Source organism: Ornithorhynchus anatinus, chromosome 3 (genome assembly GCF_004115215.2).
Source record: "Ornithorhynchus anatinus isolate Pmale09 chromosome 3, mOrnAna1.pri.v4, whole genome shotgun sequence".
Lineage (NCBI taxonomy): Eukaryota > Metazoa > Chordata > Mammalia > Monotremata > Ornithorhynchidae > Ornithorhynchus > Ornithorhynchus anatinus.
Genome location: NC_041730.1, coordinates 92,154,251 through 92,173,312, shown reverse-complemented (window position 1 = coordinate 92,173,312; position 19,062 = coordinate 92,154,251). Strand labels below are relative to the sequence as shown.

Sequence of the window (19,062 nt, the reverse complement as noted above, 5' to 3'; positions counted from 1 at the left end):
TTACCGAGGAATATAATACGTAGCCGGAAAAGTATATTCTGTGGATAGAGAAAATTACCAGGTTGGAACAAAAGTGGGAAAGATGAGGTCTAACAAGTCTTAAATTAAGGACTGTAGCTCTTAAGCAGGAAAGTTTGAAATTATTTTTGCCTTAGTTTCCCTTTCCCTAAGAATGGCCTTAAAAACATGTTTCTAAACAGCAAAACCACTGTAGTAACTGCTATCCGACAAGCAAACCGAACTAATTTTAGAAGAGAAATAGAGTTTCATGAATATACCTGGAATATTTCATTGACGTCCACCGGGAGAGCAAGACCAATGTAATCATCTGAGCTACCATACGTAGCATTGGATACCATGGACCTAACTGAAGAGGAGCGCTGCAGTGTATTTTGATTAATTGGACTTAATAAATCTTCTTTATCTAATGAGGCATAACTTAAAGCTTTCATGAACCTATAATACCATGGAGAATAGAAAGTCTTGGCATTAGTTCTTTCAATTTTGCACCTTTATCGTAATCAAATCATTTATATTCTCCCCGTTTCCCCCTGAATTTCAGGAGTCCGCTACTGACAACGAAATGCATCTAAATACAGGACGATGAAAATATGAATCTATTTTAGACCGACATCAAATTCTAGAAAAATCACCATTTTTAATCAGAGTAAACATATCTTCAAAAGCATACGAAACCGCTACCTCCGCATGAATCATCATCATCATCGAAAGTAATGACTGTGCACTAGGTTACGACCCCAGAAATCGGGGTCACTCACCTGTACCGAGGCCCCAGTTCAAGATGAAAACGTGGCGCCCCAAACCTCCTGACCAAGGTGATCGGTCAGCTTAGTTACGGTGGGTTTTACGCGTTTCCTAATTTCCACACTGTGCTAAGTGCTGGGGTGGTCAGAAGATATTCAGAATCAGAAAACGTGCTCACAGATCCGATCCCCATTTTGCAGATGATGAAACGGAGACACAGAGCGAGGTAAAGTGACTTGCTCAGAGTCACGGAGCAGGTCGGTGGCTGAGCTGGGAATCGAACCCGGGTTTTCCAACTCCATCCAACGGCCTAACCGTTAAGCCACACTGCCTGTATTGTGAGGGTTGACGGTTGTGGGACAAAGAGAGATGGAGACATGCTATTGTCAACCAACTCTAACATCCTCCCCCAAGTCCCCTTGATAGCCCTGACGCATTCAAAGTTAAAGGGCTGGTGTGCCGCCTCCTGAAACAGCCAGCAGCGTGGCTCAGTGGAAAGAGCACGGGCTTGGGAGGCAGAGGTCAGGGGTTCGAATCCCAGCTCTGCCACTTGTCCGCTGTGTGACTGTGGGCGGGTCACTTCACCTCTCTGTGCCTCAGTTACCTCCTCTGTAAAATGGGGATTAAGACTGTGAGCCTCACGTGGGACAACCTGATTCCCTTGTATCTACCCCAGCGCTTAGAGCACTGCTCTGCACGTAGTAAGCGCTTAACAAATACCAACATTATTATTATTATTAACCCTACAATAGAGGGGTTCAGGGTAGGAACCCTCAAGGGGTTTCTTTAGGTTTTGACTCCAAAGGCCACCACTAAGGGGGACTGTAATAGTGACACATTTGCGTGGAGCAACGGGCCGGTCTCATTGCTCGGCACTCTAAGGATGACCATTTACATTACTGCTCTCATCTCCATCTAAAGTTTAGGATTCGCCATAAACTGATTAACGAAAACCCACCAGCGTGGTAGGAGCATAAACTGGCCACATTTTATAAGACCTACTTGTGGAACTCCTGTTACAAACTTTCAAGTTGAAGCAGCGTGGCTCCGTGGCAAGAGCCCGGGCTTGGGAGTCAGAGGTCGTGGGTTCTAATCCCGTCTCTGCCGCTTGGCAGCTGTGTGACTTTGGGCAAGTCACTTCACTTCTCTGGGTCTCAGCTACCTCATCTGTAAAATGGGGATTAAGACTGGGAGCGCCACGTGGGACAACCTGATGACCCCGTATCCCCCCTTCCAGTGCTCAGAACAGTGCTTGGTACAGCGTAAGCGCTTAAACGCCATCATGATCATCATATACAACAATGTGTTCTTAATTTACATCACCAAAAAGTGTTTGCTGAAATTTTCTCAGTCACGCTTTTCCTGTACTTAATTTAATTCCGTGAGTACACAATTCCATAGGAAGCAAAACACATCAAGAGGCTCAAGCAGGGTCGGAACAATACATCTATAATGGGGTTTACAGAGGAAAAGGTAAGGATGTTAAATAATCTGGAAACCTTAAGAGGTTTTGAATAGATTCATGACATAACAGGCCCCTGGAGGAAAAAGATAGGGCGGTCCCAAGGTACATTCCTAACCCGAAGAGGAATGAATGGCTATCACCACACTGTACTTTCCTATCATCTTTCGGGGGTACTTTTGGTGACAACATTCTGGGTTTCAGGCATCATTTCTCTGACCCAATATGGTCCTGATTATGTTCCCATCATACTTTATGCTGGGCTGGACTCTAAAGAGAAATTTTTTTTTTTAAATTCCTAGAAGGCATTAATAAAACCTAACAAAGTTGAGCATCAGATGTTGTATTTTCTTTTAAGAAATACGTAAGAATTAGAAAATGAGGATAATGAAAACATCGTTTTGTTTATATATTTTGGGAGAAAAAATATTTTCAATAAAATGAAACTGAATAGATTCTTTATTTCATAAGTCCTCCTTTTTTTAGAATTCGCGCATCTTCAGAACCCCACATTGCTGTACTGTCGGAAAAAAATGTGTACGCTATAAGTGGATAAACACCAAACTATTAAAATTATTGAAATAACATTACTCAACATACCAAAGGGGAGCAACATTGTTTTTATTTGGCGGCTGAGCGTTCCCAGGGTAATGGAATGAGCTTTCTGAAGCAGCAGCTTTAAACTGCTCAAAGTCCCTCTTCTCCATGGTTTTCTGTTTTTTTCTTCTTCTTTTAATGGCATTTGTTAAGTGCTAACTATATGCCAGGCACTGTCCTGAATGTGGATACAAGCAAATCGGGTTGGACACCGTCCCTGTCCCACATGGAGCTCACAGTCTCAAAGCCCATTTTAGAGATGAGGAAACTGGGCAGTGAAGTGACTTGCCCAGGATCACACAGCAGACCAGTGGCGTAACAGGGATTAGAACCCATGACCTTCTGACTCCCAGGCCTGAGCTCTATCCACTACGCCGTGCTGCTTCTTTCCCGACACCTCAAAAAACTCCAGTGGTTGCCCATCCACCTTCACCTCAAACTCTCCCACGTGCTTAGTACGGGGCTCCGCACATAGTAAGCTCTCAATAAATATTACCGATTGACTGATAGGCAGAACGACCTCTTGGACATATGCAACAGGGTCTTCGTGATAGATGAACGCCCATCCCCTCTACTAGATGATAGCATAGGACTGTGGTTCTGTTTCCCTGTGCCAACTCAGATCCATGCCACAGATGTTCACGAAGAAAGCTCTACAAAACCATTCTGAACGCTGAATAGTGATTTTTGATATTTTGGGGGATTTCCAGGATGGATTGTTTAGTACCTGCGGCCGGAAACCCTGGACTATTAAATGGCTTTACTGTCAATTTTCAAAATTAACGTCTGTCTCCCTCTTTATACCGTAAGCTCACCATGGGCAGGGAACGCGTCTGCTAACTCTGTCGTTCCGTACTCTCTCAAGCGCTCAGTACGGTGCTCTGCCTGTGGTAAGTGCTCGGGATACGTACCGCTGACTGATCGATGAGCGCTACGTCCCAACGATGAGATTCTGTTGAAATGCTATTCTGGGCTTAACATTAGTCAACGTTTGAAATGACCATTACTGTAAATGAAACGCTTAGATAATGAGTAGAAAAAAAGATTCTGAATGAGATGCGCTTGGCCCCGGTAGCGAAGGGAAGTCGGTACCGAAACCTACGCACAGGCGACTTTCCTAAATGGAAAATCCGGTATATAAAGTCTCATCAGAGTGCTTCAGTTCATTATAATCCCTTCGCTTTATTTTCCAAAACACGATGCATTACTGAAATCTCCAAAGGAGAAATAACGCCTTCGGTACGCATTAGGTGTCTGGTAAATTAATATCGGGTGCTTCAAACAGAGCTAGAAATAATTACCATTAAAGCTGTCACTGATCTTTAAAAAAGAGGGTCAACTATTTGGGCCTTAAAATTGACCTACCTGAAAAGGTTGTTTGTTAGTGTAGGTCTTAAGCTCCTGATCCCCCCGCCATGCTTCTTTTTAAAATCGATCCTTGCAGAAGCGAGGAATAAATGGAGGGAATAAAAAAAAAAAAAAAAAGCTTGTGACTCTTTATGTCCCAGCAAAACATTCAAGTTTATTTTCAGGGTTTTTAAGGAGTTTCTCCTCCTCCCCCCTCGCAGCTGCAAGAATCAAGGCGCAAGCACATGGGGGCAATCTGGAGCTTATAACCAACTACAGAAAACCATTTTGGTGATAGGTCAGTTCTGAGGCCCTAGCGAACGGCCTAAAGTTGCGATGCACGTGGAAGCGGTTTAATCCTTGGGTGCTACGGCTCTGACGGCTAAGCGCGGAATCGGCTCGCTCCCTTACCTGCTGGGTGTGAGTCTGGAGTCGAGGCTGCCGGTCTTCATGGTGATGGTGTCCGTGAACAGGACGTCTTTCGCGGGGGACGCCAGGGCTTCCGAATGAGACAGGGAGGGATGCATCCTCTGCTGCTGTAGGCGTTTCAGGGTGGCGTAGCCAAAGGCATCCCTGGAACTCGTATAACTAAAGTTATAATCCGCCAGGCTTTTAATGGTAGCGACCGAGGGAGCTTTAAGGGACTGTGCCCTGCGGGGGAGGGTGTGAGAAGAACCCGGCGGCACCAGAGATACGGAGTTGGATTTGGAGAGGGGCAGGTGGTTCGACTGGGGCGTTGAACAGTGGCTTGTTTTGACCGTCTTGGTGCTCACCACGGTGCTCAAACTCCCGCAGTCGGTGTCCATCGTCGTATTGTCCACACCCACCGTCTCTCTGGAAGGACTCGAGCTCATGGAGCTGATGCCGCTCGTTGTCGTATCCGTATTGAAGCTCTGGCTCCGAATCTTCATATGTGAACTCGTAGAGCCGTCCACCACCAGCCTCTCTCGACTGGCGTTGTCTCGGTGATTTTCCGTACCGAGACTCCTGGTGAATTTTAAGTCGTTCTCTCCGATACTCGGGGTGCTGCCGGTGTCCTCCGTATGTCTGCTGCCCACGAAAGAAGTTTCTAAGCCTAGTTTTTTCTGGACTCTGGATATGGGGATGAACTCGTCGCTATGATTGAAGTCCGTACCACTGGACGGCTCCGTGACCGTTCGGTTTCGCCTCGCGCTCGATTTACTCTCGGATGAATGCTTGCCTCCTTTCGGATCGCTGCTGCTGCGGTGTTTTTTATTGGGCAAGGTCAGGGAATTTAAGATCCGATTCTTCACTAGTCTGCTGGGGGCAAAGAAGAACGGATTCTTATCCTTTATCGGGCCCGGTCGGTCGTAAAACGTTTGCTCGGCGTCCTCGCTGATATCGAGGAAGAAGGTGCTAGTGGAGCTGCTGCCAAATCGGTCGTCCTCCATGATGAACATACCTGGAATTAAAAGCTTCTTGTTAGTAGGGAAAAAAAAAGGCTTCTAGAAAACTGCAAAAAAAATAAACATTCTGATTTGTTTGGCTCAAAGTAACTTTCGAGGCATACACGCTTTTTAAATGCAATAAAATTTATCTGATCACTATCTTAAAGCTCCCCACTGCCTGCTTGTGTGTTTTGGGGCCTGTATCTGTCTGAGTTTCATTTTTGCCCTAGCCGTGCCCTCCGAGGGTCGAGGGTTTTGCACCAAGTTCACGCTTCCGCTTGAAAGGATAAGCTGTCGGTCCTAGTGGCGACTAAGAAGGACTTAACAGAGTTATTTCCCTATCGTTAAATACTACAAATGTATTCTCCAGTGAAATGCTGGTGTCAGGAAAGCCATTAGGTTATTTTGTGGGAGACCCTAAAGGTAATTCTGTCTAAATTTCTTTTTGAGTGAAACCTAAGTTAGAAACAGAAAACGAAAAAACACCCCATTTGCTCGATCGTCCTCGCTACAAGACCATCAGCAGGAAATGGGAGAGCCCGACATTCATTCGACAGTATTTACTGAGCGCTTGCTATGCGCAGAGCACGGTGAGTGTGGGATTAAGGAGAGAAATAAGCTAAAGGGGTAAAGTGTAACTCCATCTGCCTCATCCACACTCTGCGCCTTAAGGCCGAGGCGACGGCGTGATCTGAACGGGGTCCGTGCAGGCAGGTTAAGTCCTCCTTGTCCCGTTAGACGCCGTAGCGGTGACTGCAGTCTGATTCCTCTGTTGGGCAAAGAGAGGTTGGCCTGCTCATCTACCATCCAACAGCTTGCTTGCCTTCTACCTAGCCACGCCTAAAGATGGGTGGGATTCTATGTGGCATGCGTGACTTTCTATCTCACAAGAAAATTCTATTTTTGCACATAAGACACCCTATCGTGCCTATTTTCAAAATTCTGAAAGGAGATAAATCTTATTTGGAGACACCCAGAGTCCCGCATCTAAATTCCTAGTTGACTCCCCTTTTCCCTAAATAATCATATATCCTAATGCCTGAACGTTACTGGGTAGCATCTGACTTACGATACTTTTTTTTCCATCAAATATGGGGGAAATGGGCTCCTACAAACTACCCCTTGTCTTTCTTTTTTCCCTGACCATTTCCCATCTCCAGAACAAAAGTCAGAAAATGGCCAGGCCATTTAAGGAATGGAAAGGAGAGGAAAGGGGAAGAATTAAGTGTGCTATTGTTCACTTGACTGGGCCCATTTTCTATTCAGCCTAAGGGAAAGGGGATGTGGTGGTCTGGGTAGGGTAGAGATTATTTGCAGATGTCTGGAGGATTTCCTGTATAAGAGTAATTTTCTTCTGAGAAAGGAGAGAATTGTTGATGGCCTGGGGACAGGACATTCTTCACCTCTGTAGAGACGAGTATATCAGATGTAAGTTCACTCATATGTTAAGGCTACTGATGCAACTTCTAAATGACAGAGCCCAACTTGCAACCGAAATCCATGACTAGACACAACCCAGCTTGCCCCAGAGCAATAACAATAATATTAATAATTATGATAATGATGATAAAAATATCTGTTAAGTGCTTACTACGTGCCAAGCACCGTACTAAGCACTACGGTAGGTACATGGTATTTAGGTCGAACAGAGTCCCTGCCCCAACCAGGGTTCACGTTGTATTTGTGTGAGGGGGAACAGGTATCCAAACCCCGTTTTACAAATGAGGAAACTGGGGTACAGAGAAGTGACTTTCCCAAGGTCACACGGCAGGCAAATGGACAAGCTGGGTTTAGAACCCAGGTCCTCTGAGTCCCAGGCTCGTGCTCTTTCCACTAGGCCACATTGCTTCTCTAGGGTGGACCAGAGATTAGAAGTGGACTAGAAGTGAGACTGCTTCTGCGCTGGAGGGGGTCGGTGTTTCGTCTTAAATGGGTGGTTGTCCACTGGGTTCCTGGAAATTGTAGCTTTTGAAATCCAGAAAATATGTCCCACAACATCCATACATGCAGACCCCACATAATATATGGCCATGGTGGGATTTAAAGGGCGGGGGACAAAAAGGATTTCCAAACCCAACTGGGTTTGGCACCATGGGCATAAGATTATGAGAGGCAGCGTGGCTTTGTGGAAAGAGCCCGGGTTTGGGAGTCAGAGGTCCCGGGTTCTAATCCCGGCTCCGCCACTTGTCTGCTGTGTCACCTTGGGCAAATCACTTGACTTCTCTGTGCCTCAGTTACCTCATCTGTAAAAATGGGGATTAAAAAATGTGAGCCCCTCGTGGGACAATCTGATTACCCTGTATCCACCCCAGTGCTTAGAACAGTGCTCTGCACATAGTAAGCGCTTAACAAATACCATAATTATTATTATTATTATTATCTGGGAGCCAGGCCCAGTTCATGCAAAAATTATTCTACTGGCCATCACAAAGTATATCAAGGGAGTACCTAATAAGCACCTTAGAAGAAAACTTTATTCATTCTTTATTGAATGAGAAAACACGCTTTCCTGAGATAGAAATTTCACATGCAAATGATGAGGGTTTTTTTTTTTGAAAAGATGCTTGGCTATGCTTACTTGATGGTGCAGATTCACTTTCACTGTTATGTCTAGAGCTGGTGGACTCAGAGTTCAAACTCAGAGTGCTTGGAATAGACGAGAGTTCATTGCAGAGATGTTCCACATCATCTGGGACCACTGGCCACGGTTGTTTGCGACTGTGTCGCACAGCATCCCAGTTGTGATATTTTAAGGTATCACAGCCTTGCTTAGTTTTGGCTATCAGGCCAAGCACATAGACACAGGTTCTGCATTTGATAACAGGAATGATAAAGCTTTAGGAGTGAATCAAGTTTCCCCAGCACCCCCCCGCCCTCCCCCGGCAACCCCAGCAAGAACAAAGTCATTAAAATTCAATGCTTGCTTTTCTATTAAAATATATTGCTTTTGTTTCTCTTAAAAACGTAAGTGTTTTGAAAGATTACAGATCATAAATAGCGTATCAAAAATGTGCCACCAATCTAGTTTAAAAAAACTCCCCCCCAACATAATCTTTTGATGAAAACTATTTCATGAATGAAACAAAGGAATTGGTCAATATCACTTTAAAAGCTAAGACAGATTGCTAACATAATTTTTGGCACACATGAAGACAAAAATATATGAAAAGTATTACAAGTATTTCAACCTGTGAAAAAATGAAACATGATGTTTAGGGAATACAGAAAATCACAATTTTCATCAAAAGAGAGAAAACAAATTACAGAATAAAAGAAAGCTTGCTCCAATCACAAACTCCATTGGAAGAACCTATTTTAAAATGCAGAAGCTTTATGGAATTCTCTAATAAAAAATCTGCCATTCAGAATAACGGTGTTGTTTACGCACTTGGATCTGGACCCCTTAAACCGTCCACCCTCAGCCTCGGAGCACGTACGTACGTACGTATCTGACACTTTGCCATTTCCCCTTTCTGCAATTCATATTAGTGTCTGTCTCCCCTTCTAGAATGTAAGCTCCTTGTCGACAGGGATTGTGTCGATCACCTCTCGCATTGTACACTCTTGTACAGTCCCAAGTGCTTAGTACAGTGCTCTGCACACAGGAAGCGCTCCATAAGTACCAGTGGCTGAAATATTTACCAGAGAACTCTAAGTTTAGATAATCAGCTTTGTGTTTTAAACTAAAATGATTTTTGTCTGAAAGAACATTAACTATTTTAATAGAAAGCCCAAATCTAAACCGTTAACTTGGGAGAAGTATCAGATTGCAAATATACTCAAGGCTAACAAAATATGGGCTCTCCATTTTCACTTTGCCTATTAAGGAAATTAGGCAACGTTCTTTGCAGAACACAAACCTCTCTGGGTTCTATATAGTGTATTACTGAAGAAGCTGCTGGCGTGCATGTGCGTGGTATCAAAACTGGTGAGCACTACAGCACGGATTTTCCTTCCTGCCAGGTTTCCAAGAATGCAACCCTGGCATTATAAAAGAACGGAGTGTACTGTCAAAATATTTACACTAAAGACTGGGCAGAGTTTAGTGTTACACTGAAAATAAAATTGATGTGTCTTTTTAAGGTACAGATGATGAAGTCTTATAAATGGCCCACACTGTAAAAGAAAGTTCAACCACGCGTAAAACAAATTTAGCAAGAAAATACATACCCTCTGATCGACAGAACCTCACAATGCTGCGCTAGTGCCATTATATCAGGAATTACATTCTCCTCTTGAAGCAGGTTCAGACCCCAATTTGATGATCCAATATTTCCCTGAAATAAAATAATCTCTGCTATTACATCTATTGCCGTTGTACACCTCCCCTCAAGCAGTTTGGGGAACTACAAGGGAAAACATAAAACCTAACTCACTCTATTCAAAGCTAAAAAAGATGCTAACTGATGTAGAAATTAAAAATGAAAACACTAACTGCAGAAAACATTAGCTTCCTACGATGATTGGAGGGTTCCTTAAAGGATAACTATTTGAAAAGGGTGTTTGGCAGTGATAAGACCAGGCTCAATCAATTATTTGGTTCTGGGAACAATAACTGACTTCATATGAAGAGTAAATCCTAGTTAAAATGGATATAAATTGATCATAAATGAAATTAAATGGAAGTCACAAGACGCTTGAAACATTAGCTAGACCATTAAATATTTTCATTACTAACCAAGGCCCAAAGGGCTGCTTTCAGCTGTTTAATTCCTTCCCACTTGTCCAACATAGGGGAACGAACAGTGTAACTGAGGTCTGGGACGATACTCTGTGAAGGGAAAAATAACTCCGTGATTAACAATACATCAGCACTCTTCAGACAAATGAAATACTTAATTCTGTCTCAAACCTGTAATGAGAATTTAAATAACACTTTTAAAAATGACAGATTGCAATCCCTTGAAAATTTACACTGCAATAGGAAGAAAGAAAGAGAAACCCAAGTGATAAATGCAATCTAATGGAAAACCAGAAGTTAAGGCCTCATTCGATTCTACATTCTTCCTTATATGGCCACAGGCAAGTCACTTTTATTTTCCTATATTTCTACATACTCATTTATATGATAGAGATAGAAAAAAACTTGCCCCATCCTTCTTCCACAAAGATGTTATGAAAAGAAGTGAGATGTTTGAGGCACACTGAATGCCTTACAAACGCAGTGAAAGTTTAGTATTACCATAACCCTATGACCAACTCTGTGCCCTGTGATATTCTTCTTCCAAACCTGATTATGGGCATCTATATGAGCTTTCAATATTAATCTGAAACACGATTCAGAAGATGCCTATTTCTGAATATCTACCACTAGCAGTTTCTCTTTGTGCACGTGTCTTCCTGATTGTGGCGATACGACGCTTGGAAGGGAACCGAACTTGCAACATGGCTAGTGATGACCCTAGGTGAACCGAAGTATTCAGAGAAGAGAATGCTGAGAGACCTGATTGTTTTTCAAACTCAGGTGATGGAGAATTTTATACTTCCCTGCGTAGGCTCATTCCCAGGTTACCTGTCTTGACCTCTCAACTCGGTTATCATTTCCTTCTGTTTGGATACTGTAAATCACGACAAACTCAAGTTGCATTACGGTACTTTCGACACAGTACCCTAACATCTGTACTAATCAAGGGAAAGGGTGACACGGAGCAGGGGAAAGTAGCTGAAAATGGCAGAGGGCAGACAAATTCCAACTGCCTCAAGAACACACTGGGACACTTAGCTATCTTTCTTCAGACTACCACATTAGGAAATAAACAATGAACTTCGACAATGGAAAATGGTAGTTTGGGCTGAGTATAGTCTATTGATCAATCAATGTTGTTTACCGAGTGCTCACAATGCGCAGAGTACTGTACTAAGCACTTGGGGAAGTACGACAAATGGAGCTGGTAGATGTGATTCCAGCCCTCAAGGAGCTTAGAGTTTACGAGGGGAAGGCAGGCATTAAAATACACTACTGATGGGGGAAATAAAAGATATGAATATTTAGGTGAGTATGGTGGGTCTAGGGTGGATATCGAACTGCTTAAGGGGTACACAGCCAAGTGCATATGCGTTGAAGAGGGTAGGGCAGATAGGGGAAATAAAGGGCTTAGTCTGGGAAGGCCTACAGAATCCGGCTACTGGAGAAATTCCTGTTTCTGGTTAAAGAGCATTTCCAATCAACCTTTCCTTCTGCTAAGCCCCTCACACTTCTCCCCACTTCCCTTCCCCCTCCCCAGGACGAGGGAGTCGGGAGGGAGAAGGTAAGCAGCAGGAGGCTTGGACCATCTTGATTTTCTTTCTGCGCAGAAAGGAGTCTGTGTATCTGAGCCTTCTCAGTCCAAACGAGCAATGAGAAAATTAGCCTGTGGCCTTGGCGGTAGGGGGAAGGACTAGAACTCTTAGATGATCTGAACATTATTCACCTGGGCACACACAATCAACAATATATTTACCTAACAAATTGGCCAGTTATTAGGCCAAAAGTTTTACAGTGACAAGAAACTGGATAAATGCAATCCATAATTTGCCTCTTTCACAGTAACCGAACTGAAAGACACAAACCTACACCAGGTTTCCTACGCCAGCCTCCGCTTGAAAGCAGGAGGGCACAGCAACCATTCCCGACAGATGGTTGTTTTTCCCTATTCTTAAAGACTTAATAATGTGTTTCAGGGCTTTTACAATGCTCACTACAAAAAGCTATCTTCCGGTAATCCATCTTTACTTCTGACACACTCGGCAACTTCCCCTTGCAATCCATGTTCAGATAATTTTTACAGCTAATATAAGCCTAAACCCAGATAAATGACCATCTCCCATTAGTCATCAACATTTCGGTACACTTTAAAGTTGTTTCTTGATCATTTTGAACGCTTTTCTATAACATTTTAGAGGGAGAGGCTTAAGATTAATTGACATTAATGGAAAAAGGTGTTCTCGTTTGCAGAGTCTGGTCGTGATCACGTTCAGACTTCTCCCGGAGATGAAACTGAGGTTAATGGGCGGCAGTGGAAATAGGAAATTTAATTCTAGCGGCATCTGGGGCCTGGGAACTGTATTTCCTAGAAGCCAGAAGCCTACGTTTCTCAGAATCACTCGAGAATGGGAGCCAATCAGCAGGCTGGGTGGAGCCTGGTAATTCTGCGAGACCTCAGTTGGCTCTTCCTGTTTTCGGGGCTACGGAGACTCACAACGTTATTTAGGCATCTGAGAAAAATTGCGTATTTATTCCCAATAGTCTGTAGATATCAAAATCTATATACTCTGCAATCTATATTGGATCTGGTTTAACTTTTCCCACTTTCTCTCCCTCTGCCCTAAACTCTGTGAAACTCAGGCTCCTCTCAATAACCCTAATAATTCAACTTTCATTAAATACCACATAAGCAGTAATGACAGAGTTATAAAATGGATCCAAAACATCTTGGAGAACTTGAAGTCTAACAGTTCTTCAGTGAAATATTAAGAGCTCACCTGGACCTCCAACAAATGGCAGCCTGTTTTGTGGTGTACCAGTTGACCATACAGATGGACAGGCAGGTAGACATGTGGTCGCTGTAACCTAACAAAAAAAAACTTTGATCAAATCTATTGCCTTCCCCTCATATATGTGCTGACATTTTGAAAATATTATTTCAGTTACTGAATCACAATAATATACTGGGTGCAGAGAAGTATACATGTTCTTTGCACAGGGTGTTCAATTTAAATTAGGATGACACACAACTTTTTTTTTTTTAAATGGTGGAGGAAGGGCAACATAAAGGTCCGTTGCACTGGCATTTAGTAGGATCCACTTTTACCCGCTTTGAGCCCATCCACTGTCTGGATCAGAAACAAGCTTGACCCCTTTGAGGATTGCTTAACGATTCAGTAAGGGGGAAGGGGAGAGAGAGAGGACAACAGAACCAAGGAGACACCTGATATGGGGCATCTTTATAAGCGGGGAGATGGGGAGAAGGAAAGGGAGGTCTTGGGTTCATAATTACTGGAGTAGAATGCTCGTAATTACAGGGCTTGGCTTAACCACACCTTTCTGGTGACAGCTTACTGCGTACTTGACTTAGACGCTCAACATTTCTAGAGAATCACGAGTTACATATTCTAAAAGGGCGAATGCACCTTTGATTACTCCGACGAACGTAATTGTCACCATCGACGGGCTTGCGATAGGTTGTAAGTGCTTCATTTAGTTGCTCTTCGATCAGTTCAACGTATTTTGAGTTGTACTCCTAGAAAAGAAATACTGTTTGAGCAATGTACATCGATAGTGGAGCCCCGCAATTTTACAAAACACATATGAGGCTGTTACACGCGAGTCCAAAAGACTCAAAAATAGCCATAAAATAAGTAGCAAAAATGCCCAACTTCATGTAGGTCCTGGTCCCTTGACTCTGCCAAACTCTTTCCACTGTAGTCCTCGCCGCTGCTCTTCTCCCAACCAGTTTTCCAGTCAGCTTCACCCTCTCAGGCCCTTGCCCATCCAACTCTGACTCCCTCCTCCTCATCCCTCGATCAATCAATAGTATTTACCGAGCACTTGCTATGTGCAGCACACTGTACTAAGTGCTTGGGAAAGTACAACTCAACCGAGTTCCCTGCTGCTCTTCCTCCAGCTCCTTCCCTTCCTAGCCAATGGCCTCCTGGAAGCCAACTCGGACTGCTTGGAGGGAACGAATCGCATGGAGAAAATGCTTTCGCGTACCGCTCGGAAGCCACTGGAATTCAGGATTCAGGCAACTGAGCCACTTCTAACAGCTGTTTTCAAAAGAAATTTTGGTGGCAACTCGGTTTTCATTATTAGTTTAATTTTTAAAAGTGGCTAAAACTCTGTGAAACAGAGGATTTGAAAACACTCTTGCCATCTGGATCTCCCTAGCTTTTGTTTTTCCTGATCTGCCTCTGCTTGCCTGCGTTTCTCTCAAATTTCCTGGTCTCATATGAGAAAAAAAATCCAGTGTAACTACTCTTCCCTGGACTAAAATGAATAGAGCAAAATTATATCCGATGTATTTTAGTTCAAAATTATATCTCAACTCGGATTTAATCACTATATATTTGTGCGGCTAGCATTAAAAAATAATGAAAATCCTGGATGTCACAAAGAACCGTCCTTAATATACCCTTTAAAACTCGGCGATACCCTTCCAGTGTGTGTAAAGAGGTCTTTTTTTAAGTATGGCATAGTAAAAATTCCTAAAATTGTTGAAATGCACTGGTAAGCTCAGGTGGTTAAAAAAAGGCCTTTTTCCATTCTGTTGAATGGAAAGAGTTGACATTCCTTATTATGAGTTAGTAACTCCTAGTCTAATTGTCAGACCGTTCTCATTGCCATTAAACGAATGCCCCAGCAAACCATCACCCCTCCTCTGTTCCTTGCTTCTGCAGCATGGGTATAATGGAAATAATGCAAATATTAAGATGTTAGCTTGGCACCCAACTTTCTCACCCTCCCTGATTTCAACAAGCAGGGAAATATGCAATATCAAGTGCGTTTACCAACACTAAAACTTCATTCAGTAAACAGATTACCTTTTGCCATTTTTCCATTTGCTTTGTTACATATCCTCTTTCATTTAAATAGGAAAAGCCTTTCGGAATGGATAGAAATCTATAAAACAGAAGCATAATACGGCATTTACATAAGCTATCTTTTTCATGAACATCTCATTCATCCAACTAGTATCTCAATGAAGTGCAAATGCAAAATGGATATACAGAACGCACACAGAGCAAAGTTCGATCCAGAGAATAAGGGAGAAAAAGTGATTATGAGAAGAAAAACTAGAAAACTAGTTAAAAAACACAAGAAAATACAGAGCTACTTCAATAGTTTCAATATGCCAAACAACTTGAAAGGGTATAATAATAATGATAATATAATATCAGTTGTTAAGCGCTTACTGTGTGCCAAACACTGTACTAAGGGCTGGGGTAGAGACAAGAAAATCAGGTTGGACAAGGTCCCTGCCCCAAATGGGGCTCACAGTCTAAGGAGGAGTTAACAATAGGTATTGAATCCCCATTTTTACAGATGAGGAAATTGAGGCACAGTGAAGTGACTGTGATCATGTAGCAAGCAAGTGGCAGAGTCAGGATTAGAACCTAGGTCCTCTGACTCCTAGGCCCGTGCTCTTTCCACTAGGCCACGGTGGTGCCTTATGAAAGGATGACTCTGGCCAATTCATCTCTGCTGTGGTCCAAACGTGAAGCATCTCCCGATGTCCTCTCTTGTTTTTCTGACCAAATTCCCATCTAGCCCGACTTTGAAAATGCTCAAGGGATCAAGGCCCCAAAAAGGGGCAAAAAATATTTCATTTAAAATGCACCTGAGAAGCAGAAGAAGACCTTTGTCTCCAAGATGTGAAAGAGCTGGCTTCATTTGAATAAGAGCATGAAGGTTGGCCTGAAAAAGGAATCATAGTTTCTACATTATTCAAAACGCACTCATTATTATGAGTCCTCAAATTCATAAAATGCTTCTACTATACATCTCTGAAGTGTCAAAGTAGGGTTCATGTTCTACCAAAATATAATCCATCATTCAAAACCCTCAGCGTTAAAACAAATGCTTGATGTTTTCAAATCAAATCATTTAAAACGATTTTATGGTAAAAAAGGAATCCCCACCTTGTCTTCACATGCCTCATCTAGGATATCAAGCGCTTCTGAGGAGATTGTTTTATTTTTATCGTGAAGCTGGGTCACCAATAACTCAATGCCCCAGTTACTGAAGAACTCCACATTGGCCCTCAATAACACCCGTAAGTGTTTCGTGGCATATAGCCTGCAGACCTGTAAATAAAATAGTTTGGTAAAAGTCAGGTCGACTACAATGAAAAACACACCCAGGCCTCCTTTAACGCACTCTCTTCTAAGGTGAGGAGTACGTCCTGCAAATCCCCCACCTTCTGCAAAATGCACACTGTAGAAATCCCCCAGGGAGAGTATATACACCAGTTTGTAGACATGCTCCCTGCCCACAACGAGCATGTCTGTTGCCATACGCATGCGCACAGAACGTTTCTTCCAACACTACAGTGCACTGTATCCAAAAAGGCTCACGTTTTAGGATGAATGCTCCTTAATTACTTAACAACATTCTAACCAAACTGTGTGGTGGAGATACGTTACGGTAGAACTGGGTGCACCCGCTCCCCCCCACCCCACTATTTCTCTTCAAAAAAACAAAGGGAGGGGTTTTCTTTCCATCTCAAAAAAACCCCTAAAACCAAACCGCTCCATCACTACCTCTGCGCCATCGCGGTCTCCTTCAGAAGCCCCTGCTGATTTTACCTGGCTCAAAGGCGAAAGGGACAAACTTGTAGGAATGTACGGAAATGAGGAAAGGAAATGGGGGCTTGACTTTTCTTCCTTTGGAGTTTTTGTGTGCAATCAAATAAGGACATACTTTCCTTATCTTTGAAAGGGGAGCTGACTTCACGTTTACATATTCACAAGAGTACTACTCCGCACTTTTCGGAAGAATGAGGAAGGGACTGACTGCGGCTTTTAAAAGGCCTCCAACTTCCAGCCCGTCTTTCTGGGTTGCCGAAATACATTTTCCTTGCCTTCCGTTACTCACGTCAGTAGCTGCGGTCAGGATTTTGGAAAGGATGACTCTGGCCAAGCCATCTCTGCTGTAGTCCAAACTAGAGACTGTCAGTTTCAGCAAGTGATCTTGGTTCTTCAAAGAACACAAATTAAGAAGACTGCAATGAGAAGGGAAGAGGAAATAAAAAAACCCATCAAAATATATGTAATCCTTTTGCCCTGAAAAGAGAGACTAGCAGCAATCAGAACACAGGTACTGAATATTCCCTTTATTTCGTAAAATGTGTCAAGATCAGAATAGTTCTGACAGAAAACCAGAAGGTTTTGGTAACTGGCAACCAAAGACAAAAAGAAATCAAGAAAACTCACCACTGAAAAACATTGCATTTTTCTAGCGTTTTGACTCCATGAGGATGACAGGAGAGGGTTCCAATAAACAGAAAGTAGTGCTGACTAAGGGTACTCAGTAAACCATTGTTTTGAAGGCTACGCTCGGGTTTCATTCCAGAGGAGGCATTTAACCACTGAACGATATCTTTTACTAGGTCTTCCAAGTATCCTTGCCCATCCTGAGAAGAGAGAGAGTAGCAAAATCAGGATGTGGAATTCATCAAGTTGAAACCAAATTACAATCACACAAAACTACTTCCAGAACAAGAGAGAATGGGGGGGAAGGGACGGAAGAGAGAGGGAGCAGAGGAGATGTCCGACTTCAACGGACCAAACACTCAAAAACTTGCATTTAGACCTGAGATGATAATGTTGGCATTCGTTAAGCGCTTACTATGTGCAGAGCACTGTTCTAAGTGCTGGGGTAGCTACAGGGTAATCAGGTTGTCCTACGTGAGGCTCACCCTCTTAATCCCCATTTTACAGACGAGGTAACTGAGGCCCAGAGAAGTGAAGTGACTTGCCCACAGTCACACAGCTGACAAGTGGCAGAGCCGGGATTCGAACCCATGACCTCTGACTCCCAAGCCCAGGCTCTTTCCACTGAGCCACGCTGCTTGGAACTTCTGAGTAACAGTTACAATAAAACTCCACTTTTCAACTCTCCTCCTACTGAATTACGAGGTGAATTAAAACAGAAACATCCAAGTCAGTAACGATAATAGGAGACCTTGGTCCCACTCCCAGGATTGGAGGAAGAGAAGGGTCAGAATGTTCTTCTCAGAGCAGAACCAGGTTCCCACTGGGAAGAGGGGAAGGGATCGGAGTGATTCAATGAGTGCAGAACTTAGGATGCAGTACAAGAGACTCAGTCTCAATTGTCTTTCCTGCCTCTTACTTCTTTCTTCCTTTTTTTTTCCTACTGCTTCCCTTACTGCTAGATTTGAGTCTCATATGAACCGTTTTGGGGCTACAAAATTTTTCAAACTGGGGCATTTATGGGAGTAAACACAGTATCTTCCCATACGTCTGACTACTTTTGTATAGCTTTAGATCCGTGTAGGCGGGGATCATGTCTACCATCTCTATTATATGTGTACTTTGCCACATGCTTAATAAAGCACTGTGCACACAGTAAGCACTCAAATACCTTTCACTGGTAGGAAAAATCAAATAAATTCAGGACGTTATTTACGGCACATATCTAAAGCCACAGTTGACTCTGGGGTAAAATCACCCCCCATCCTCCCCACCCTTTCCACCTCAACTAGTATTCCATCAACAAGACAATAACTGTAAGGCCACGGAAACCTCATGAAATGTCAGATGCGTTACAATGATCAAACTATCGATAATTATTGAGAATCCATATTTTAGAGTTACTGTGCTTGACAAACCAGAAAGAAAGAAAGGGTCCAATTATGACTATTGTGCTTCAAGAAAACCAGAGAACCTCACAGAAAATTCCTCTAAGGGTTCACTAATCTCTTTTCCCTATAATGACCTCAAAAGTTTCATAGGACAGTCATTCCATCAGTGACTGCATATTCA

General features: G+C 43.0%; 1 protein-coding gene across 4 annotated transcripts in view; it reads right to left on the bottom strand.

The window, feature by feature from the left end:
* RICTOR (RPTOR independent companion of MTOR complex 2) overlaps positions 1-19,062 on the bottom strand; it is a 122,477-nt gene that overhangs the window by 10,332 nt on the left and 93,083 nt on the right. For 3 of the 4 annotated variants that reach the window (XM_029058982.2, XM_029058983.2, XM_029058980.2), the window contains 13 exons: positions 17,491-17,690; positions 17,153-17,279; positions 16,198-16,362; positions 15,897-15,973; positions 15,100-15,178; positions 13,690-13,799; positions 13,042-13,129; positions 10,259-10,351; positions 9,751-9,857; positions 8,159-8,388; positions 4,583-5,594; positions 4,190-4,261; positions 279-456 (listed from right to left, as the gene is read on the bottom strand). In XM_029058982.2, coding sequence (XP_028914815.1) covers positions 279-456; positions 4,190-4,261; positions 4,583-5,594; positions 8,159-8,388; positions 9,751-9,857; positions 10,259-10,351; positions 13,042-13,129; positions 13,690-13,799; positions 15,100-15,178; positions 15,897-15,973; positions 16,198-16,362; positions 17,153-17,279; positions 17,491-17,690 — 2,538 coding nt within the window. The remainder of the gene's footprint in view (positions 1-278; positions 457-4,189; positions 4,262-4,582; positions 5,595-8,158; positions 8,389-9,750; positions 9,858-10,258; positions 10,352-13,041; positions 13,130-13,689; positions 13,800-15,099; positions 15,179-15,896; positions 15,974-16,197; positions 16,363-17,152; positions 17,280-17,490; positions 17,691-19,062) is intronic. The other variant, XM_007667510.4, reaches the window with a different exon arrangement.